Source organism: Elephas maximus, chromosome 1 (assembly GCF_024166365.1).
Source record: "Elephas maximus indicus isolate mEleMax1 chromosome 1, mEleMax1 primary haplotype, whole genome shotgun sequence".
NCBI lineage: Eukaryota > Metazoa > Chordata > Mammalia > Proboscidea > Elephantidae > Elephas > Elephas maximus.
This window is the reverse complement of record NC_064819.1, coordinates 9,578,145-9,601,986: the sequence shown is the minus strand read 5'-3', so window position 1 is coordinate 9,601,986 and position 23,842 is coordinate 9,578,145. Positions and strand designations below refer to the sequence as shown.

Sequence of the window (23,842 nt, the reverse complement as noted above, 5' to 3'; positions counted from 1 at the left end):
TGAATGCTGTGGTTCTTGGGGAATTCCCTTTATGTTCCAGTGAGCCAATGGGGCAGGGCCCTGGAGAATCTAGCCTGCTCTGCGGCCTGCTCAAGCAGAACATACCGTAAGTTTTCATTCAAATCATTAGTATAAATATGAATCTGTCTCGGCTTTCTGTAATAATATATTTGAAGAAATTAAGATTTTTCACAATTTATTCATTTAATATTTTCTTAGCAGTGAGGATGGTGAGACTTGTCTCATGTACTTTGGACATGTTATCAGGAGGGAGCAATCCCTGGAGAAGGACATCATGCTTGGTAAACTAGAGGGTCAGAGAAGAAGAGGAAGACCCTCAACGAGGTGGAGGTGGACTGACACACTGGCTGTGACAATGGGCTCAAGCATAACAACGATTGTGAGGATGGCACAGGACCGGGCAGTGTTTCTTTCTGTTGTACATAGGGTCGCTATGAGTTGGAACAGACTCCATGGCACCTAACAAGAACACAGTCTGAAATGGAAAAGCCAGGTAATTCAGTACATGATGCCGTTGAGAAAGCTGAAATCTGGGTGATGTAAGACAAGTTTATTAACCTCTGAAGTCTCAGTTCCTACTCTGTAAAATGGGAAGCTTCGTATTCTCTTCCCAGTTCTTTGTGAGCACCCACGGGGATGGAATTTTTTAAAAAATTTATTTATTGTGCCTTAAGTGAAACTTACAAATCAAGTCAGGCTTTCATACAAAAACATATACACACCTTGCTATGTACTCCTAGCTGCTCTCCCCCTAACGAGACACACTCCTCCTCTCCACCCTGTATTCCCAGTGACCCTTCAACCAGCTCCTGTGCCCCTCTGCCTTTGCATCTCGCCTTCAGACAGAAGCTGCCCACGTAGTCTCATGCGTCTACTTGAGCTAAGAAGCTCAGGCCTCACCAGTATCGTTTTCTGTCTCAGAGTCCAATCCAGTCCCTGTCTGAAGAGTTGGCTTCGGGAATGGTTCCAGTCTTGGGCTAACAGAGGGTCCCGGAAGCATGACCTCCGATGTCCCACTAGTCTCAGTTAGACTATTAAGTCTGGTCTTTTTACCAGACAGGGGAGGAGTTTGGGAAGGGCCCAGCCCCTAGCGCAGTGCAGTACTGGCACAAGGCTTTAAGATCCTCCAAAGGCCGGCTGCACACCCCTCTTTTCCGTTCCACTGCTCCTTCCATCCCTGGGTGGGGACTTCTGGCCGGGGGTGGAGCGTCAGGCCGGCGGCCCGCCCCGGGGGGAAACCCGGCGGCCGCGGAGCGCGGGCCGGGCAGGAGGCGGAGCGCACACTCCGGGGCCGCCTCCCGGGCTGCGGGCGGTCCCCACGGTCGCTTGTCGCCACCTCCCCTTTCCTGGGCCGCAGCCGGGTAAGTGCGCGCGCGGACCTGCGCTCCGCCGGCCCCCGGGCGCGCAGCCCCGAGCGGAGAACGGCCGCGCCGGCTGGGGTTTCGCGGGCCGCGGAAAGGGGCCGGTCCCGGCCGTGGGCTGGGCGGGCCTGGGGCCGGCGCGGCCGAGTGTCGGGGGGACGCCTTCCGCGGCCGGAGCCGAGGGGCCGGGCAGGGGGCCTGCGGAGGCCGCGTCTGGGACGAGGCTTAGGCGCGGGCGTCCCAGCGCGGGCCGGCGAGATGCTGCCATGTGGGGAAAGATCCAGAGGCCCCTGGAGGTCCCGTGTTAGGGTTATGGGGTGCCCCCAGCCGGGCGCAGCAGTATGAAAAAGCCCCTTCCTCCAAGGACCCTGCTTTCCCTAGGGTTTCCACCTGGAAACTGGTGAGCTGGGGGCCTGCGAGGATCCGAATTCTGAGCTTCCCCCAAGGGGCTAACCAAAACCAAACCCACTGCCTTCGAGTGGATTCCACCTTAGAGGGACCCTATAGGACAGAGCAGAACTGCCCCGTAGTGCTTCCAAGGCTGGAATCTTTAGGGAAGCTAACTGCCGGCTGGTGGTTTCGAACCTCTGACCTTTCGCTGAGCAGCCGGAGCCTTTAACCACTGCGCCACAGGGCACCCTCCCCCTACCCGCTCAGAGGGTTACACACCTGGATTTTGAAAGTACTTCAGGGACTCCTGCCCTTGGCCGGGCTCTCCTTGACCCAGTGTCTGTTGGTCGGTCTCTGCTGATGTTCTGTGTTCCATTAGATAAGAGCTTTTTAACTCTTGGTTCGAAAAAATTAGAAAAGCCCAGGAGGATTGGGATTGAGACGCAGGCCTTGGAATTGATTGCCTTAGGACAACAATTACCAACAGAGGGTGGGCGGGCCGACCAGTGGCAAAGCCTTCTAGAGCGGAGGCGGCAAAGGGCACAGGTAGACCCCTTGGGCGGTTTGGTGATGAAAAGAAAGAGGAGAAAAGATGGTAATCTGAGGGTTGAAGATAGTTTTTTTTTTTTTTTTTTTGAGAAGTTTAAGACAGCAGGTGAGCCAATTTTAATCAAACTAAATGATCATACAAAAAATTTTATACACATTCAAAACAAAACAAAACACCCTGCAGCCTTTCTGGGAATTGCAGGAAGAAAGCAGTGGGGAATACATCCTTGTGGTGATTCTTCCTGGAGTTGTAACTGGAGGTTAGTATTTTGGTCTTTTGACCTCAACCCCATCAGCTTCCATCTTCTTCCTCTTCTCAATGATTGCACTAATCTTCTTCCACTGGCGATCAAGCTCTGCCTTGTCATTGGTTTCTTTGAAGCGCCTGGTTTTCCGCCCTTCAGACATCTTGATGCCATACTGGAATGCAGCCTTGGGCAAAGCCTCCTTGTTGTTCATATACTCGCTGTATTCCTCCTGGGTATCAAAGTCCCAGCGGCCTAAGGGGCCCTTCTTGTTACCCTGGTCCATTTTGCTATAATCCACCTCCTCATCACTGTCCACAGCCATGTCATCCATCGTGGCTGGGTAGCATTCTGCGTAACTGTTGGACATGCCAAAGAAATCTCCCAGCTGCTTTTTGTCCTCTGGCTTCTTCAGCGATTCAGTGCCTTCCCAACCAGCAGACCCAGCAAATTTCTCATTAATGGATTTGATCAACTCTTTAGCAGACCCAGGTCCTTTGTCGACATCCATGGGCTCATCGTCAACTTTGGGCTTTTCAAAGTAACTGTGCCTCTTCTTCTCCTCCTCTCTCTCTCGGTCCCGCTCCCGCTCCCTATCTCGTTCTCGCTCCCGCTCTCGGTCACGGTCTCTGTCTCGCTCTCGATCACGCTCCCGTTCCCGGTATCTCTCCCGCTCCTTGTCCCGAGGTGTCTTGGTCGTAGAGGGCACGTAATCTCCAACATCTTCAAAAATGTTCATATCAGCTTCAGGAGGTTTTTTCTCTTCCAGTTTCCCTTTGTCCTTCTTCTTGAGCTTCTTGTTGCGGGTACCCTGCCTCAGGTAGGAAAGGATTTGGGTGAGCTTACTGATGACAATGTCATTTGTGGTCAGTGTAGTCTGGGCCTCCATAGTGGGGCAATCAGCCTTGCTGCGGATAAGGGTGGTGGGAATGTCCGTGTCAGCATACTCATCATCCAGATCCACCACAAAAGAAGATTTTGAGAATGCAAGAAAGGTAGGGAAACCTAGATTGGGATGGGATGGGAGTCAGGGACTAGGTTGAGAAATTGGGTTTAAAAAGGGGGCTTGGACGGTTTCGTTTAGGCACCTGCTTGGGGAGTACTGGAATGTCTCTATAGGGGAAGGACATGATGCTTGATTCAGGGATAGTTTATCTTCCTGGGATTTTGTCTTCTAGAGGAGGGTTGGCTTTTATGGGGACCGGAAGTCCCACGGAGCCCTGGTAGTGCAGTGATTAAGAGCTTAGCTACTAACGGAAAGGTCAGCAGTTGGAATCCACCAGCCACTCCTTGGAAACCCTATGGGGGCAGCTCTGCTCTGTCCCGCAGGGTCCTTATGAGTCGGAGTCTTCTTGAAGGCTACGGGTTTTATAAACCTCATGAACTTGCACGACGTTTATGCGTACCTACCTGTGTGTTTCTGAGCTGGTCCATAGGTTTGATCAGATTAAACAGCTGTTAAAGATAAGCAGTAATTGCACTGAACTGTTCGGTTACATAATCTTGCGGGGGGGGTGTGGTGGTGGGGGAGGGGGTTACAGTAGCTCTGAGGTTATATTTTTTATGCCACTTGGTATATCAAGTATTTAGCATCTACTTTAAGCTGAGCTAATACTAAGTGCTTTTTCAAGAGTGGGTGCAAATGATTTGAGAACTAACCATGACTTTGAAGCTCTTTTATTCTGGGTGAAAGATTCAAAGCCAGTCAGTAGTGGTGGTCTCATCTTTATTTAAACCATCAATGATCAGTTGTTGGCAAATCTGGTTGCATGTGTCTCAGAATTACCTGAGTTCCTGTTTTAAAATACGGGTTCCCCTGCCCCATCTCAGACTTTTGAAAATCAGAATCTCGGGGTGGGGGGGGGGGGAAGCCTAGGGATAGGAATTTTAAACAGAAGTCACGGGGTTCTCTGACATTAAAAATTACTGATAAGTCTCTTGAGGGTTTTCTTTGAGATTTTGGCTTGCTGGGGTCTATTTGAAACAGTTTTCTTTAAGGGTCGTCTAAAGGAATCATCACCAATCCTATGTAACTAAAAGTTGTAATTCCCATCTGTGATGTCATCTTTAAATTTTAATACATTTTAAAGGAAAACTAGGTAGTCATTTTGTCAGGAAAAAAAAAAACCCAATATAGTCTATGATCATAAAAATGCCATTTTAGAAAAATTGGAAGATGCAGAAGGAACAAAAATGTGCCTAATTTTGTGATCAAGAGATGAGTCCCAGTGATTCCTTCTGGCATTTTATGTATAAAACATACACACATAACGCATAGCATAGTTGTGTCCGTTTATATTCTGGTTTTTTCGCTTAGCTATCATGAGCACTTCCCCGTGTAGTTAAAAAATTTTTAAACACCATTTTTTATGACAGCATATGTTCCATCATATGGACGTAACTAACCTAGTTCCCTGTCTGTTAACATTTGGGTTTTCTGTAATTCTTGGTGATTTTAGTCATGTTGAGTGGAATGTTGTGGTCCAGCTCTCTGATTATTTCCTTCGAATAAATTTCTAAATGATGGAGTCAATTGCATTTTGCAAATTCTATTTTTAGATATCTTCTTGCTGCCTTTCCTCACTGGAAGGAAAATGAACATTTCTGTAGAGTCTTTTATATTCCAGGCCCATGCTCTTATTTCAGTGGTTCTCAAACTTTCATGTGTATAAGAATCACCTGGGAAGCTTGTTAAAAATTCATTCTCCTGTGTCCCAGGCCCAGCTGTTTTGACCCATTAGCTCTGGTATGAGGCCGGGGATTCTTTAACTTCAACAAACTCCCTTTTTTTATTTGATATAGGCAGTCTTGGAACCACACTTGAAGAAATCCATTTTAAATAAATGGAAAAATGGAATCAGGAATTTAAGTCACTTGCCCAAAGCCATTTATGCATCTGGTGACAAGAATTTTGAACTCAGAGCCCTTGTTTTCTCCATTACCAGGGAGCTTCTCAAACCTTCTCATTGATGGGCCCCTAATGACTACAGAAAGTGAGCTCCCCCTGGGCCCCACTGAACATGACACATAAGTACACATTGAATCTTTATTAAAATCTCCCATCAGAAATTCTTGTGAATCTTTATTATAGTGCATAACATATATTGACGTAAAACAATTCCACGCATTCGCCAGTTACATTTACTTTACATTTCTCAATAGCTCTTGGTTTAAAATGGGTGTTGCAGGACTGTCAGGCTTCAAGTGTCCATTCCTGCAGCTCTTTGCCCAGAGCAGGTACACTCTGCTCCAGGGTGCATCAGTAGTTCACAGAGTGGTGCTTTGTGGGTTCATGGAGGAAGGGACAGTCAAGAAATCAAGGACCAGTTTTGATGGCAGAAGCACTATTGCTTCTCAATGGCAGAGGAGCAGAAGGTGATGGACATGACCAAGAAAAACTGCCATTGGTTAGAGTGGGGTCCACAACCCTTAGAAAGGTAGTGGTGTGGTCAGCAGAATGGAGTTAGCATTGGGGTGAACGGAGGGAGGAGATGGAACCACCCTTCTCTACTGTACTCCTTTTCCATTTTTAAAATCCTTCCAAGGAGGAATTTTAAACTTATTTTTCTCGTTCTCCTTTAATCTTTATTTTTTCTCTCTCTCTTTCTAAGACCCTACTTTGCATTTAGTTTTCATTTATCCTTCGTTTTCTCCAGTCTGAAACACTTCTTCAGTTTTTCCTTGCCTTTCATGCTCTTGACCCTTTTGAACAGTACCAGTTAGTTATTTCATGGAACGATTTGTCTGATGTTTTCTTATGCTGGTGAGTTATGTATCTTTGGCACCAATACCACAGAAGTGATGTTTTGCCTTTGGTGTGTCATATCACAGGGTTCACGAGGTCAATAAGTCTTAGCACTGGTTTCATCTCTTTCAGTAGTAGTTGGGGATTATGGTGTGCCCTTAGATGTTCCAACTAGTGTATCCTAGAAAGTCACTCATTATTTACCAAGTTGAGTACCTGCCATGTGTCAGGTTGGCTTGAGACACTAGGAATACAAAAAAAAACAGTGATTCTCTTTGAGAATTAAGTTAATTTTACTGCCATATGTTGATTTGGGTTATACTCAGTCCCCAACTTTATTTTTTCTTAACTTTTTATTTTTAACTAATTTTAGACTTATAGAAAAATTGCAAGGATGATACAGAGTTCACCCAGCTTCCCCTAATATTAACTCCGTACGTAACCATGGCACAGTTATCAGTACTGTTAAGTAAATTACAGACCATATTTGAATTTCATCATTTTTCCTACTCAGATTTCTTTTTTTGTGCTCCTGAGTTCTATCCGGTACCTTACATTGCATTTAGTTTTTACTTATCATTAGTCTCCTTCAGTCTGAAATATTTCCTCAGTTTTTTCTTGTCTTTCATGATCTTGACCCTTTTGAAGGGTACTGATTAGTCACTTTGTAGAATGAATTTGTCTGATATCTTTCTCATACTCGTGAGTTATACATCTTGGCACCAATACCACAGAAGTGATGTTTTCCCTTGGTGTATCATCACAGGGTTCATGAAGTCAGTAAGTCTTTATCACTGGCAATATTAACCTTGATCACCTGGTTAAGGTTTTTCCATTATAAAGTTACTGCCTTTCCCTTTGTAGTTAATAGTTATCTTAGGGGAGACACTTTGAGACTATGCAAATTCCCTTTATCCCCAACTTTTTGCCCATTAATTTTGGTGCCTAACAGGTACTCAGAAAGGATTGGTTGTTAGTAGGAAAAACAAAATTAGAAAAACATGATCATTTTAAACTAACTCTAGAGCAGACTTACAGAAAGTAATAGGGTGGTGAATCTTGCCTTAAAATAACTTTTGTCACATTGTCTGACTTTGTTATCTATTTTCACCATTTCCTGTTGTATCAAGATAGCCTTGGTTGAAAAAGAATATCTCTGGGACTGTTCTGAGAGTTCAGGGTCTCTTAATTCTTTAAATGTTTTTAAAAGTAAGTTCAATCCAGTGGCATTCTTCCAAACACCAGCCAGGAGTCACCCGCCCTAAACAGTTTTTGTTTAAAAAAAAATTTTATTTTTCTGAATATAAAAGTGATATATATTCACTGAGATAAAAATAGGAAATTACAGAGAAATAGATAAGAAATGTCACCTGTATTTCAGTACATAATTCCAGATATAACGTTACCTTGATTAACATTCTGGCAACAACTTGAACATGAATCACGTTGGCAGCTAGAATCAGTACATACTGGAAATGTACCAGGTGTGTTTGGGTCCATGACCTCATTAAATTCTCTCTCTCTTTTTTTTTTTTCATATGGAAGATAGCTTTTATTACTTAGAAGAAGCAGACAGCAAACCAGAACAAATGTGGATCCATTTTTGAGTGTCCCGCCTCCCCTCCCTTGAGAAGGCTGTCCGGGTGGAGGTGATGACTCTTTCATGCTGTCAGTGAGGGACTTAAAAAGGAGGGGCTACCTTCTGCGGGTCTCCGCCTGTAGGACTGTAACATTGTTTTATGCATGCCCCACTTGTACTATAGTTAGGGAAACAAAACTTCCTCTCCAGCTATTTTATATCCCCAGCCTGTGTGACTAATAGTATCTTTTTTTTTTTTTTATTGTACATCAGGTGAACATTTACAGAGCACATTAGAGCCTCAATTCAATAGTTTGTACATAAAGTGTTTCATGGCTTTGATGTCATTAAACACAAAGTGTCAGCACTCTTGCCATTTCTGCCCTGGGCTCGTGTTTGCTTTTGTCCTGATTACCTACCCCTTCCTGCCTTCCCATCTTTGCTTTTGGGCAAGTATTGCCCCTTTGGTTTCTTATAATTGGTTGCTCTAAGGAGCACGTTCCTGTCAAGCACTGTTTGTTTTATGGGCTTGTGTATTGTTTGGCTGGAAGGTGATCTCTGGGAACGCCTTCAGTTCCAGGTCAGAAGGGGTCTTAGGTCCATAGTCTCGGGGATTCCTCCATTCTTTGTCAGACCAGTAAGTTTGGTCTTTTTTGTGAATTTGATCTTTTGTTCTACATTTTTCTCCTGCTCTATCTGGGACCGTCTGTTGTAATCCTGATCAGAGTAATCGGTAAGGGTAGCTGGGCACCATCTAGTTCTTCTTTTCTCGGGGTCATGTCGGCTGTTGTTCGTGTGGTCCATTAGTACTTTGGACTACTTATTCCCTTGAGTCCCTCTTTTTTTTTTCACTCTTTTGCTCTGAACTGGAAGAGACCAATCGTTGTATCTTAGATGGCTGCTCACAAGCTTTTAAGGCCCCAGACGCTACTCACCAAAGTAAGATGTGGAACGTTGTCTTTAGGAACTTTGTTGTACCTGTGGACATAGATGACCCCTGAGTCTATGGGCCTTTGCTTTCAAGCCTTCGGACTTCATGCCGCGAGGTATTTAGTTACATCTAAGAAGTTTCCCTGACTGTGCTCCTCGTGTGCTCTATTGTCTATATTAATATATGAGGAACACCTACAGTCATGAATTTAGAAATTTCCACCACCAAACCAGTATCTGCCATTAGGTGTGCTCCCTTAGCACCCTCCCTCACCTCTTGGCATATCTATCTCTCTATGCATCCATTCATAAATTATTTTTGTTAATTCTGTTGTTACCAGATTGCCTGCGCTATAGTAGTTACTGTATTTGTCCTTTATTCCTGCGTTCCCCTCAGTGTCCTCTCTTGCCTTGGTCTTATTGTGCTGACTTCTCCCATATTGTGTATTGCCTTTCCCTTCACCAGTATTAATACATGTCTGCTAACCAAAAGCTCGGCAGTTCGAATCCACCAGCTGCTCCTTGGAAACGCTATGGGGCAGTTCTGCCCTGTCTTATAGGGTTGCTATGAGTTGGAGTCATCTTGATAGCAGTGGATTTGGTTTTTGGTATTATCTAAAATTGTCCCTTCTTCCTCGTGCCATCCTTGGTAAACATCAAATAATTTTTTTTTCTGTTTGTAAACCTTTTGTTGTTACTTTATAATAGCAGGTTCACACAATATTTGTCCTTTAGCAGTTGACTTACTTTACTCACCATAATGTCCTTCATCCCCCACGCATCTGTCAATTTGTCATACCGTGTGGCCTGCATGTTGCTGTGATGCTGGAAGCTGTGCCACTGGTATTCATGGTCACCCATGGTGGACAGGTTTCAGCTGAGCTTCCAGACTAAGACAGACTAGGAAGAGGACCTGGAGGTCTACTGAAAAAAATTAGCCAGTGAAAAACTTATGAATAGCAACAAAACATTGTCTGATGTAGTGTTGGAAGATGAGCCATTCAGGTTGGAAGGCACTCAAAAGACGACTGGGGAAGAGCTGCCTCCTGAAAGTAGAGTCGACCTTAATGATGTGGATGGAGCCAAGCTTTTGGGACCTTTATCTGCTGATGTGGCATGACTCAAAATGAGAAGAAACAGCTGCGAACATCCATTAGTAATCAGAATGCGGAATGTATGAAGTATGAATCTAGGAAAATTGGAAATCATCAATAATGAAATGAAATGCATAAACATCTATATCCTAGGCATTAGTAAGCTGAAACGGACTGTTATTGGCCATTTTTAATTAGGTAGTCATATGTCTGCTATGCTGGAAATGACGAATTGAGGAATGGTGTTGTATTCATCATCAAAAAGAACATTTCAAGATCTGTTCTGACGTACAGTGCTGTCAGTGATAGGATAATATCCATATGGCTACAAGGAAGACCAATTAATACCACTATTATTCAAATTTATGCACCAACTGCTAAGGCCAAAGATGAGGAAATTGGAAGATTTTTACCACTTTTCGCAGTCTGAAACTGATCGAACGTTCAGTTAGGATGCATTGATAATTACTGGCGATTGGAATGCAGAAGTTGGAAACAAAGAAGGATTGGTAGTTGGAAAATATGGCTTTGGTGATAGAAATGATGCCGGAGATTGCATGATAGAGTTCTGTAAGACCAACTTCTTCATTGCAAATACCTTTTTTCAACAACATGAGTGGCGACTGTACATGTGGACCTTGCTGCATGGAATGCACAAGAATCAAGTCGACTACCTGTGTGGAGAAAGACTATGAAAAGGCTCAATATCAGTCAGAACAAGGCCAGGGGCCGACTGCAGAACAGAGCATCAGTTGCTCATATGCAAGTTCAAGTTGAAGCTGAAGAAAATCAGAGCAAGTCCACAAGAGCCAAAGTACGGCCTTGAGAATATCCCACCTGAATTTAGAGACCATCTCAAGAATAGATTTGACGCACTGAATACTAATAACTGAAGGCTGGATGAGTTATGGAGTGACATCAAGGACATCAGACATGAAGAAAGCAAGTGGTCATTAAAAAGACAAGAAAGAAAGAAAAGACCAAAATGGATGTTAGAAGAGACTCTGAAACTTGCTCTTGAATGTTGAGTAGCTAAAGTGAATGGAAGAAATGATGAGAGAAGAGAGCTGAACAGAAGATTTCAAAGGGTGGCTTGAGAAGATAAAGTATTATAATGACATGTGCAAAGACCTGGAGTTAGACAACCAAAAGGGAAGAACACGCTCAGCATTTCTCAAGCTGAAAGAACTGAAGAAAAAATTCAAGCCTCGAGTTGGAAAATACTAAACGATGCGGGAAGCATCAAAAGGAGATGGAAGGAATACAGAGTCACTTTAACAAAAAGAATTGGTAGATGTTCAATCATTTCAGGAGGTAGCATATTATCAAGAACCAATGGTACTAAAGGAAGAAGTCTAAGCGGCACTGAAGTCATTGGTGAAAAACAAGGCTCCAGAAATTGATGGAATACCAATTGAGATGGTTCAACAAACAGATGCAGTGCTAGAAGTGCTCATTTGTCTATGCCAAGAAATTTGGAAGACAGCTACCTGGCCAACTCATTGGAAGAGATCCATATTTATGCCTTTTCCAAAGAAAGGTGATCCAATCAAATGTGGAAGTTATTGAACAATATCATTAATACCACACACAAGTAAAATTTTGCTGAAGATGATTCAAAAGTGGTTGCAGCAGTACGTCGACAGGGAACTACCAGAAATTCAAGCTGGATACAGAAGAGGACATGGAACGAGAGATATCATTGCTGATGTCAGATGGATCCTGGCTGAAAGCAGAGAATACCAGAAAGATGTTTACCTGTGTTTTATTAACTATGCAAAGGCATTCGCCTATGTGGATCATAACAAATTACGGACAACATTGCAAAGAATGGGAATTCCAGGACACTTAATTGTTCTTATGCGGAACCTGTACATAGATCAAGAGGCAGTCATTCAGACAGACAAGGTGATACTGGGTGGTTTAAAGTCAGGAAAGGCCTGCTTCAGGGTTGTATCCTTTCACCATACCTATTCAGTCTGTATGCTGAGCAAATAATCCAAGAAGCTGGACTATATGAAGAAGAACCGGGCATCAGGATCGGAGGAAGACTTACTAACAGCCTGCGTTATGCAGATGACACAACCTTGCTTGCTGAAAGTGAAGAAGACTTGAAGATTTCATTTGCTGGTGAAGATCAAAGACTACAGTCTTCAGTATGGATTACACCTCAGCATAAAGAAAACAAAAATCCTTACAACTGGACCAATAAGCAACATCATGATAAACGGAAAAAAGATTGAAGTTGTTAAGGGTTTCATTTTACTTGGGTCCACAATTAATGCCCATGGAAGCAGCAGTCAAGAAATCAAATGACTTATTGCATTGGGCAGATTTGCTGTAAAAGACCGCTTCAAAGTGTTAAAAGCAAAGATGTCACTTTAAGGACTAAGGTGCACCTGACCCAAGCCATGGTATTTTCAGTTGCCTCATATGCATGCAAAAGCTGGGCAGTGGCTAAGGAATGTTGAAATATACCATGGACAGTGAGAAGAATGAACATATTTGTCTTGGAAGGAGTACAGCCAGAATGCTCCTTACAAGTGAGGGTGGCGAGACTTTGTCTCACATACTTTGGACGTGCTCTCAGGAGGGACCAGTCCCTCTGGACAAGGACATCATGCTTGGTAAAGTAGAGGGTCAGTGAAAAAGACGAAGACCCTCAATGAGATGGATTGACACAGTGGCTGCATCAATGGCCTCAAGCATAACAATGATGCTGCAGGACTGGGCTGTGTTACCTTCTGTTTTACATGGGGTCGCTGTGAGTCAGAACCAACTTTATGGCACCCAACAACAGCAATGTCCTCCAAATTCATCCATGTTTTGAGATGTTTCATGGATTCATCATTATTCTTTTTTGTGCTTTAGGTGAAAGTTTACAGAGGAAATTAGTTTCTCGTTAAACACGGTCATTATTCTTTTTTTTTTAATTCATTTTTTTTTTATTAACTTTTATTGAGCTTCAAGTGAACGTTTACAAATCAAGTCAGACTGTCACATATAAGTTTATATACACCTTACTCCGTACTCCCACTTGCTCTCCCCCTAATGAGTCAGCCCTTCCAGTCTCTCCTTTCGTGACCTTTTTGCCAGCTTCCCTCTCTCTCTATCCTCCCATCTCCCCTCCAGACAGGACATGCCAACACAGTCTCAAGTGTCCGCCTGATATAATTAGCTCACTCTTCATCAGCATCTCTCTCCTACCCACTGTCCAGTCCCTTTCATGTCTGATGAGTTGTCTTCGGGGATGGTTCCTGTCCTGGGCCAACAGAAGGTTTGGGGACCATGACTGCCGGGATTCCTCTAGTCTCAGTCAGACCATTAAGTATGGTCTTTTTATGAGAATTTGGGGTCTGCATCCCACTGATGTCCTGCTCCCTCAGGGGTTCTCTGTTGTGCTCCCTGTCAGGGCAGTCATCGATTGTGGCCGGGCACCAACTAGTTCTTCTGGTCTCAGGATGATGTAGGTCTCTGGTTCATGTGGCCCTTTCTGTCTCTTGGGCTCTTAGTTATCGTGACGGTCATGATTCTTGATGGTCACTTTTTCGCTATTGTGAATAATGCTGCAATGAACATATGCAATGGTTGTGCATATGTCTATTTGTGTCATGGCTCTTATTTCTTTAGGGCATATACCTAGGAGTGGGATTGCTGGATCATATGGTATTTCTATTTCTAGCTTTTTGAGGGAGCTCCATACTGTTTTCCATAGTGGTTATAAACTTTTACATTCCCACCAACAGTGTATAAGAGTTCTATTTGCCTCACAACCTCGTCAACATTTGTTATTTTCTGTTTTTTTAATTAGTGCCAGTAATGTCGGGGTGATATGGTATCTCATTGTAGTTTTGATTTGCATTTCTCAAATTGCTAATGATTGCATCTTTCTAGTTTCTTCCTACGTATGTTTGTTAGTAGCCTGAATATCTTTGGTGAAGTGTCTGTTCATATCCTTTGCCCATTTTTTCATTGGATTATTTTATTTTGTTGTTGTTCAAGTATTGAAGTTTTCTATAAATTTTGAAGATTTGACCCTTGCGAGATACATCACAGCTAAATTTTTTTTCTCCCACTCTGTGCCCGGCTGCACAGTGGTTAAGAGCTCGGCTGCTAACCAAAAGGCTGGCCGTTTGCATTCACCAGCTGCTCCTTGGAAACCTTATGGGGCAGGTCCAGTCTGTCTTGTAGGGTCGCTATGAGTCCAAACTGACTCAGCAGCAACAGGTTTGGTTTACCTTCTCTTTTTACTCTTTTGGTGAAGTCTTTTATTGAGCACAAGTGTTTAATTTTTAGGAGGTCCTGTTTATCTAGTTCATCTTCTTCTGTCTGTGTGTACATATTTAGTTATGTTTGGTATTCTATTTATGCTATATATTGGGACCCATAGCATTGTCCCTATTTTTTTCTCCCTGATCTTTATTGTTTTATATTTAGGTCTTTTATCCATTTGGGGTTAGTTTTTGCTTATGGTGGTGGTATGGATCCTATTTCATTTTCTACAGATAAAAAAAAAAAAACCCAAAAACCCAGTGCCGTCAAGTTGATTCCAACTCATAGCGACCCTATAGATATCCAGTTTTGCTAGCACCGTATGTTTAAGAGACTCTCTCTTCCCCATTCAATAAACTTTGGGACTTCGTTGAAGATCAGCTGACCATAGTGGATGGGTTTAAGTCTGGGTTCTCAGTTCTGTTCCATTGGTCTCTGTGTCTGTTATTATACCTGTACCAGGCTGTTTTGACTACCATGGCTGTAGAGTAGGTTCCGAGATCAGGTAGTGTGAGGCCTCCTACTTTGTTCTTATTTTTTTAATAAAACTTTGATTTTTGGGGGCTCACCTCATTAAATTCTTACATCAACCTTGTCAGGAAAGTTTTTCTTTATTTACCATTTTATAGCTGGGGAAGCACATGAGGACTTGTCTTCAGTCACGCAACTAATGCGCAGGCAGGAGATGTCTGTTGACAGATGAACAGTGTTATAAGTCCTTCACACCTTGGCTGTTTACTCAAAGGAGCCAAGGAGACCTCAACCTCGAGCTTCCTTCATGCTAGTTTCCTGTACAGCCAGCTTTGGGGAGGGCATAAAGGCATGGAAAAAGGAGGAAGTGATTATTTTTTAATTGGATCGGACAGTCTCAACAAGAAAGGTTAGTAATGAAGGGCTAATTATTCTGTAATTATTAATAATGGTTCCTTGCTTTTAGAATAAATTTCTTATCTTGGGATATACTCCATGGGCTACAGTTCAGTCATATTAGTTTATGATTTTTCCCAGCTCTCTGCTCTCTAAGGAACCCTGGTGGTACAGCAGTTAAGAGAAAAGGTCAGCAGTTCAAATCCACCAGCTGCTCCTTGGAAACCCTGTGGGGCAGTTCTACTCTGTCCTAGAGGGTTGCCATGAGTTGGAATCGACTCAACGGTGGTGGGTTTGGTTTTTCGGTTTGGTTATTCTTACAGATTATTGACCTTGTGTGTTGGGGTTCTCTTGAGTCACCTGGTGCCCCCACTGTGGGGATGTGCCCTGTGCCAGTACCCTACTGTGAATATAGCATTTATAACTGAAAATCCTTGGCTTTTCAGTCACTGTTTTTCTATCTCTTACAGAGAAGCGCTTTTGTCTTTTTTCTTATTTTCTTTTTGGGTCAAAATACACTCCTGTAACTAGATTTCCTGAAAGCTGTGCCAGGAAGGGGCAACTGAGGGAGAGGATCACGACAGACTATTTTTAGGCTGAAAGGAGCCCTGGGCTGCAAACCGAAAGATCGGAGGTTAGAACCCACCAGCCCGTACCACAGGAGAAAAGACCTGATCCGCTCTCATAAAGATTACAGCTTTGGAAACCCTGCGGGGCAGTTGTACTCTGTCATATAGGGTCGTTATCAGTGGAATCGACTCGATGGCACACAACAAAATCAGTAACAATTTTTAGGCTGTACCCAGCTCAGAACTGAGGAAGCATTTGCAGTCTCCCTCTCTTGCCTTCTCCCCCCATACGGCATTGGGAAATGTCGTCTCTTCTTGAGTGACAGATAACCTGAGAGAGAATCTAGGGAGAGCTTCTGTGATGTGTAGATGATTAGAGAACCTTCTACCGCTACAATCTCTGGTATTTTGATCTCTAAACCATAGGTTAGAAAACTGGTGTTACTGGTAGTCAAGGTGTATTAGGAATAGGTTTTCAGTTTGTGAAGTGGATAATTTCAGGATAGGATTTCCATTTGAAACAAAATGTCTTTTGTCATTGCCTTTTAGAGATTGTTGGAGCAGGACTACTGAGCAAAAACAGGCATTTCATCTTCAGCTGTCATTGATTTTGCCATCACATTGGAGAAGTCTACCTTGAAGAAACTTCCAGCCTGCAGAGAAGTGGTGAGATACGTAAGCTCACATAGTCAACGTCATGGGCTTCAACTTGACTTTCCACCTTTCCTACAGAGTCCGATTACTGTTGCTTTTTACCTTGTGCCTGACGGTGGTTGGGTGGGCCACCAGTAACTACTTCGTGGATGCTATTCAAGAGATTCCTAAAGCAACTGATTTCATGGCTAATTTCAACAAGGCCACAGTTTTGGAGAAAGAAGAAACTCTGACTGATAAAGCACCTGTGAAAAAAGCAGACGTCAAAAACTGTCCTTCTATGTCCCCATACCTCAGTAAGTTTTTTCTTGCAAGTAATGTGTAGACTTTTTATTTAAATATGAGTATGTAGAGAAAATCAGAAGTGTACAGCTTGGTTAAGTTTCACAAATGAACATACCTGTGGAAAAAGGCCTGGTGACCTACTTTCAAAAGGACAAAGCCATTGAAAACCCTGTGGTGCACAGTTCTACCCTGACATACAAGGGGTCTCCATGAGTTGGAATTGACTTGATGGCAACTGGTATAAACTAAAGAGAGAAAACGCAAACAAACAAGCCCCATGCAGCGTTATTTCTCACACGTGTTGGTTCTCTAGAACATGAAGCGCTTATAGTTCTCTAAACACTCCTGTGCACCTTTACTTGTGTTGTTCCTTTTCCAGAATGGTCTTCCCATCCATGTCTGCCTGGTGGGCTCCTGTGTATTCATAAAAACCCAACTTAGATGTTTCCTCTTCCAGAAGGGCTGTGGGACTACCCCAGCCAGGGTTAATCTCGTGTTCCTTGTATACCTGTGTGCCTGCCTGTATTTCTCTTGTTGCACTGATCACAGTGTATTGTTCATATGTTTGCCTTTCTTTGCCAGGGGACAGTGAGTAGGATGTGGGCAGGATGATCCTCTCCAGCCCTGTGAAGTCTGGCACCTCTCACGGGGCCTGGCAGGGGCGGCTTTCTGCACGCACTAAATTAGCCCTCAGTTCCTGCTTGTTATTCCTGATTGGCCGTGGGCTCTTCACAGACTTGATGCTCTTGGCCAAACAAAGAACTGCAGGTGCTCTTTCCTCGCTGAATCGGGGTCTTATACTGTGTTCATGTCGGCATGCTGTCTCAGTCACAGAAGAGCCAAAACATTATCCCTAATTATTGAGGGTCATTGTTCAGCCAACAGATTATCAAGCTGAGATATTAAAATGCAAATCTGACTGTATTATCCCCTTTGATGAAAATCCTCATACCAGATTTAAGAAATAAATTCATTCATAAAGTGTAGGTAGACAGTGACACAAGACTGAGGAAGACCTGGATTCAGGGGGTGGTGTGAGTGGGGATGAATTAAGAAGGAGGATCAAAACTAGAGAAGGGATGGTGGGGATGGTGGGGAGGCTGGTAGAGAGTAAGTGGAAGCACGTCCTAGGAAGTTGTTGTTGTTGTGTGCTATCGAGTCAATTCCAATTCATAGTGACCCCAGGTGACAGTAGAACTGCCCCATAGGGTTTCCTAGACTGTAATCTTGACAGAAACAGGTCACCAGGTCTTTTCCTCTGTGGAGCTGCTGGTAGGTCCGAACTGCCAACCTTTTGGTTAGCAGCCAAGTGCTTTACTGTTGTACCACTAAGGTTCCTTAGTAGGAGGTTAGGGCACATTAAACAGTTAAGACACATTTATTTCAGATGCATGGCAAGGACAGAGACACAGTTAGGTTCCCTTAGATGAAGGGGCTTCTTAAGGCTCCCCAGGAAACCATCTCTGCAGCCATACCATCATCTCCCAGCAGCATCTCCAGTAGCTTGCCTTTCACATACCTCTGTTCCTCACTGTTTTTGTGGGCATGAGTGACTGCCAACTATATCTTCCATGCAGACCACTCAGGAAAGGCTCTTAGAGGACAGTCAGTTCCTCTGACCAAGTGGTTTGAAGCAGTTACTTATCCTTGCTGCTGTTGGGCAGCCTTTGAGCCCCTTCACAGACACTGGAGACTGGTCTAAGCAGCCGTGGCCAGGGTAGCGAGCAGGTCATGTGGGGCAAGGCACCGTGACTTACACAGAGGACAGGCCGTGACTGCTTTGCTCAGAGGAGGGTAGTGCTCCTTGCAGTCGTGTTGAGATTTTACAGCCTGACCAGTATATGTGAAGTTAAAAAACAAACGCATAACTCAGTTCCCTAACCAGAACTCCACCTTCTCTCTCACTAGTCATTATTCCTTGTTAATTTGGTTCAGAAGAGGACGGTTGGTAGCTTTAGCCTGATCTTTAAAGCCTTGCACAGGATTGATTAGGGCAGGACGGCCACTGGAGTCTATCCAGCCTGGCAGCTTCCAGACTCACTGAGCAAATGCTGTGCTCGACTGGAAATGTCTGCCACTGTGGCAGAATGTGGAAATTGTTGCCACGTACCTGTGGCCAGTGGGTTAGAAGGTGAGGGTGGTTTTCACCTCCTTCCACTGCTTTCTCTTCAGGGAGCTGGCGTTGCTCCCAAGAGCCGAGGAAAGGAATAGGAAGAGGGCCTTGTCCATGAGCTTGGTTCCGTTCACACTGTCATTTTAAAGACACCTGGAATTTGGGGAGGGTAGAGAGGATAGAGCAAAATGAAATCTGGAGAGTTACTTAGTCTAGCACTGTTCTCTGCTCTTCAGAGTTGCTGTGTGTTGCTGGGTCACGGACAGTCTGCACCTCCTGTGTGTAGATGAGTCAGACCCAGAGTTGGTTGCCCCGCCACGAGGAATGCTGTTACATAGCAGTTACTTGCTTTTGTCGCCAATTACCTTCGTCACATGAGTCTTGTTACTATAGTTTCTGACTAAATGGAGCTTTAAAGTAATAATAATAAGAGCTAACACTCATATAGTGCTCACGATATGCCAGGCAGTGTTCTAAGTGCTTTACATGTGTTAACTCATGCAAGCCTTTCAACAAGTCCCTGGGTGGCACGGACGGTGAAGCACTTGACTCCTAGCCAAAAGATTGGCAGTTCTAACCCACCCAGAGGTGCCTGTGAAGACAGGCCTGGCCATCTGCTTTCGAAAGGCCACGGCCTTGAAAACCCTAGGAAGCAGTTCTACTCTGCACACATGGGGTCACCAGGAGCTGAATTGACTCTACAGCGACTAACAAGAAGCAACTAACAACCACAACAAGCCTCTCAACACCTTATGAGAAAGGTCCTGTTATTACCATACTGTTATTATGTTCTGTGTTTATTGTAGTCGGCCGGAGCAAGCTCGTTTTCAAAGCAGATCTCACTTTGGAAGAAGTACAGGCAGAAAATCCCAGAGTGCACCGGGGCCGCTATCACCCTGAGGAGTGCAAGGCTTCGCAGCGGGTCGCCATCCTCATCCCACACCGCAACAGAGAGAAACACCTGCTGTACCTGCTAGAGCATCTCCATCCCTTCCTGCAGAGGCAGCAGATGGATTATGGCATCTATGTCATCCACCAGGTGAGTGTGGGGGGCAGAGCAGAGCCCTGTCCTCCAGACCCTCTACTTTCTGGGGGCCTGAACAACAAGCTTTCATTAAATGAAAACTCTGTTACCTTGGTTATCCTTGAAAGGAGTAAAGGAAGTTCTTGTCCCAGGGTGTGGAGCTCTGGGACCAAATTCTGTAAATTTTACTGGCCTTTAAATGAACTTCTGGAGGAAGCCTACTTCTTGTTGGCCCTTCCATGCTAGGCAGTGACTTCCACAAGATTTCCTCCTGAGATTCACTGGCCCCTAGTGTTTGCTTTTGCGTTTGTGCAGCAGTCTAGAAATCAAACGACGCATTGCATTGGGCACATCTGCTGCAAAAGACCTCTTTAAAGTGTTACAAAGTAAAGATGTCACTTGGAGGACTAAGGTGCGCCTGACCCAAGCCATGGTATTTTCAGTTTCCTCATATGCTTGTGAAAGCTGGACAAAGAACAAGGAAGGCTGGAGAAGAACTGACCCCTTTGAATTATGGTGTTGGCGAAGAATATTGAATATACCATGGACTGCCAAAAGAACGAACAACTCTGTCTTGGGAGAAGTACAACCAGAATGTTCCTTAGAAGTAAGGATGGCAAAACTTCATCTCACGTACTTTGGACATGTTCTCAGGAGGGACCAGTCCCTGGAAAAGGACGTCATGCTTGGTAAAGTAGAGGGTCAGTGAAAAAGACGAAGACCCTCAACGAGATGGACGGACACAGTGGCTGCAACAATGGGCTCAAGCATTAAGACTATGAGAATGGTACAGGACTGGGCAGTGTTTTGTTCTGTTGTACATAGGGTCGCTATGAGTTGGAACCGATTCAGCAGCACCTGACAGCAACAACACATGCTACATAAAGAGATGTTTGAATTGTTTTTCAATATTGAGCAAGACTATTCAATGGAGAGTAGACAGAGGGTTTGACAGAATACTGTGTGTTATCAGCTATCGAGCTCTTTGGCCATTCCTATCTTTCTACCTTTAATTTTGCCACTATTTGTTATGTAAAATGTATTATGTTTAATTCTCACTTTCTCAATTCACGTTTGTCTCCGGGAGCCTGATTTAGTGGGAACACAGAGTAACTGTCGACTTCTTTGGAAGAGTTCAGCTCTAAGGTCAATGAAGTGGGTGATTAAAAATGCCTCCACTTGCCGTTAAGGTTTACTGAGGGAAAGATAAGGTATCAGTTTAAACATCCGTGTATAGTTTTTTTGAAATTGGCCTGGGCTGTTCAAATAATTCCCGTTCCAATTCTTAAAGACGCTAAGAATGCAAATGAAATCATTAATTACATGCTTAGTATTGGCAATGTCTGTCGTTGTTCGCTGCCGTCGAGTGAGCCCCCAGCTCACGGTGACCCCTGCACAAGAGAAGGAAACGCTGCCCGGTCCTGTGCCATCCACACAACTGGCTGCAGATTGGACCTTTGTGTTCCACAGGATTTTCATTGGCTGATTTTAGGAAGTACCATTTTTTTTTATGTAAATAACATGTTTACCGGCTGTGCCCTGCCCCCTCAAGGTATTTCTTAAGCACCCTATGCTAATTTTTTTTTATATAGCAACATTTGGAAGAGAATGGCTCATGGTGGGAGGGAGTGGCTGGCAAACAAACTTGGAAAGCGCATGTTATTTGCGTAAAAATACAGTAGATTGCCAGGTCATTCTTCCTAGTCTGTCTTAGTGTAGAAGCACCTCTGAAACCTGTTCAGCATCATAGCAACATACAAGCCTCCACTGACAGGTGGTGGTGGCCATGCGGGAGGTGTATCGCACCTTGGTCTGCTTCATGGAGGGCAAGAATTCTAAAGTGCCCTCTAATCTTGGTCAGATAATGCAGTGTTATGTACTTTATAATAAACTAGGCTCTTGAAAATCAGTGGAAATAGTATATATGTATTCCCACTTTTCAGGACTTGAAACAGAGTTTTACTGTTATATTTGTTTATAATTATTTTTGTTTGCAACATGGTTGGTCATAGCTATGATTTATTTGATTTGGAGTTCTTCCTCTAGATAACAACCCTCAAGGTTTTATGAATAGAAAAATATATCTGCTTTGTGTTATTTTTTTCAGGAAAACAGTGTGGCAACTTCTGAGAGCTGCCTTACTTTTGTTATGATAAACTGTTTATTGAACTGGAATTTATTCCTGTGGAATTTAATCTAAGCAGTCATGAAGAAATTACTGCTGTAAAGTGTTTTTCTGACTATAGCTTTGGTCATATTACAGGTCAAATTATTATTATTATTTTTTTAAACCCAGTTAAAAAAACCACCGTGAAGGCAGTGTGAGATTAGCCTCTACCATTATTGGTTTACAGGATTTTGTTCCAGTGGTTCCAAGAAACTTTTAAGTAGCTTAGTAATACTAGCAATAACCTTCTCTGTTTATAAGTCGTGTTTCCTTGATCCTTTCTGGCAAGCCATTAACTACATTTCTCGGAAGCTTGGTGTAAATTTATACATTTATAGCAGAGGATAACGTTGGGATCAGCTGAGAGTTGAACGGTGAAGAAATAGGTGCTAATTGGTGTGGCTAGTGTGTAAGAAAGGTTTTATAGTTTTACATGGAATAAATAAAGGTGTGCTTTTAGTGATGGAATATAAATAATGTATGAAGCTTAAAGAAAACGAAACAAATGGTGTTTTATCATTATTGCATACTGCATCAGACCTTTATGTCACAGGTATCCTTGTGAGTTAGCAAGAGTAAAGCCAGTTCCTGCTTCAGAACGGAAGAGGCTTGAAGTATGAAACTTTATCTCAACGGGTTTTCAAGTTTTAATTTCTGTATCTATAGGCTGGAAGTAAAAAGTTTAATCGAGCCAAACTCCTGAATGTGGGCTACCTAGAAGCTCTCAAGGAAGAAAATTGGGACTGTTTTATATTCCATGATGTGGACCTGGTGCCCGAGCATGACTTTAACCTTTACAAGTGTGAGAATCAGCCAAAGCACCTGGTGGTTGGCAGGAACAGCACGGGGTACAGGTAAGGTGGCTTTGATGATGGATGCTTAGCCCGAGAAGCTTGCCCTGTTGTAATTCTGCCCTGTGCAGAATGTAGTGTGCTGAGTACCTTAGGAAAATGAGAATGGGAAGAAAGGCCTGTGATATATCACATAAAGTTCAAAAGAGGTATTAGGGAAACTAATGAGGAAAAACCCCACAACAAACTTGGCGGAGGATCACAGAGACTAAAGGGAAAGAACAGGAGAGGAAGAGTAATTCAAGCATTGCAAATGGCGGCCAGTCTCACCCTGCAGTGCCCACGTGGTGGAACTTTTGCAAGCTTCCCACACCAAGTAGAGCTCACGGAACTTACTGTCTGTCCTTGACTTCCCGCTCTAGAAGGCAGCAAGATCGTGTCTTTTAGTCAACTTTTGGGCCTCTGTCGTTGAGACTGTGATGTCACTTCCAGCTGGAATCTTTCCAGAATTCTGGGAAGAATGGGGAGGAGCGTATCTACTGAGTAGTCTACTGAGGAGCCAGGGTACCCAAGACAAGTCCTTTTCAAAGCCACTGTGGAAGGTGCTAGGTACCATCATTTCTGTCCTTATGCCCTCCCTCTCGCCCCTCACATTGTACCAGCTCTTATTCAAGCCCAGTTGAGGGAAGATTGTGACCAACAATTTCTCTACTGATGAAACCCTACATATGCTATGTGTGTGCACTTGCCTGTTAGCCTCCCCCAAGCCCTGCCCTTCCTGTGTGCTCACATCTGTGGTGCTGACCGTGCTAGGGGCCATAGAGCAGTCTGAGTAAGGCAGAGCGCCCACCCTGTAGGAGCTCCCATTGAGTGATAGTGTGGGGAGGAAGGTAGCTACAGTAGAGTTGCATCACTTTTGCATTTAACTTCTGCGCATTCAACTGTAAGCCCTTGGCAATGAGAGGACGAGAGATAAAGTGAGAGAGAACTATAAAATAATGCAGGCGATTTCAGCAGCCTGGGTGTGTACTCTGGAGTCAATGTGACGGAAACAGTAAATCTGTTGGTCTTGGTTTCCATGTTGTTCTTACTGTGTAGGCCTCTCACTTTGGACTATTTAAGAGAGTAACATTGTCTGTAGGTGATTTTTGCCTCATAGACTGACGTGTCCCTATGTAAGCTGTAG

General features: G+C 43.8%; 2 protein-coding genes across 3 annotated transcripts in view; one reads left to right on the top strand and one right to left on the bottom strand.

Moving 5' to 3' along the window:
• Positions 1-1,264: 1,264 nt before the first annotated feature.
• B4GALT4 (beta-1,4-galactosyltransferase 4) overlaps positions 1,265-23,842 on the top strand; it is a 35,753-nt gene continuing 13,175 nt past the window's right edge. Inside the window, exons 1-4 of one of the 2 annotated variants that reach the window (XM_049877129.1) lie at positions 1,265-1,382; positions 16,172-16,572; positions 19,481-19,713; positions 22,532-22,719. In XM_049877129.1, the coding sequence (XP_049733086.1) occupies positions 16,320-16,572; positions 19,481-19,713; positions 22,532-22,719 (674 nt within the window). In that variant the 5' untranslated portion in view covers positions 1,265-1,382; positions 16,172-16,319. Of the gene's footprint in view, positions 1,383-1,539; positions 1,783-16,171; positions 16,573-19,480; positions 19,714-22,531; positions 22,720-23,842 lie in introns of those variants that run through there. The other variant, XM_049877138.1, reaches the window with a different exon arrangement.
• LOC126057511 (protein Red-like) lies at positions 2,415-8,669 on the bottom strand. Its single transcript, XM_049852888.1, has 2 exons — positions 8,642-8,669; positions 2,415-3,571 (listed from the first exon to the last, which is right to left on the bottom strand). Exons 1-2 carry the CDS (start codon positions 8,667-8,669, stop codon positions 2,583-2,585), a joined length of 1,017 nt encoding a protein of 338 aa, XP_049708845.1. The 3' UTR covers positions 2,415-2,582.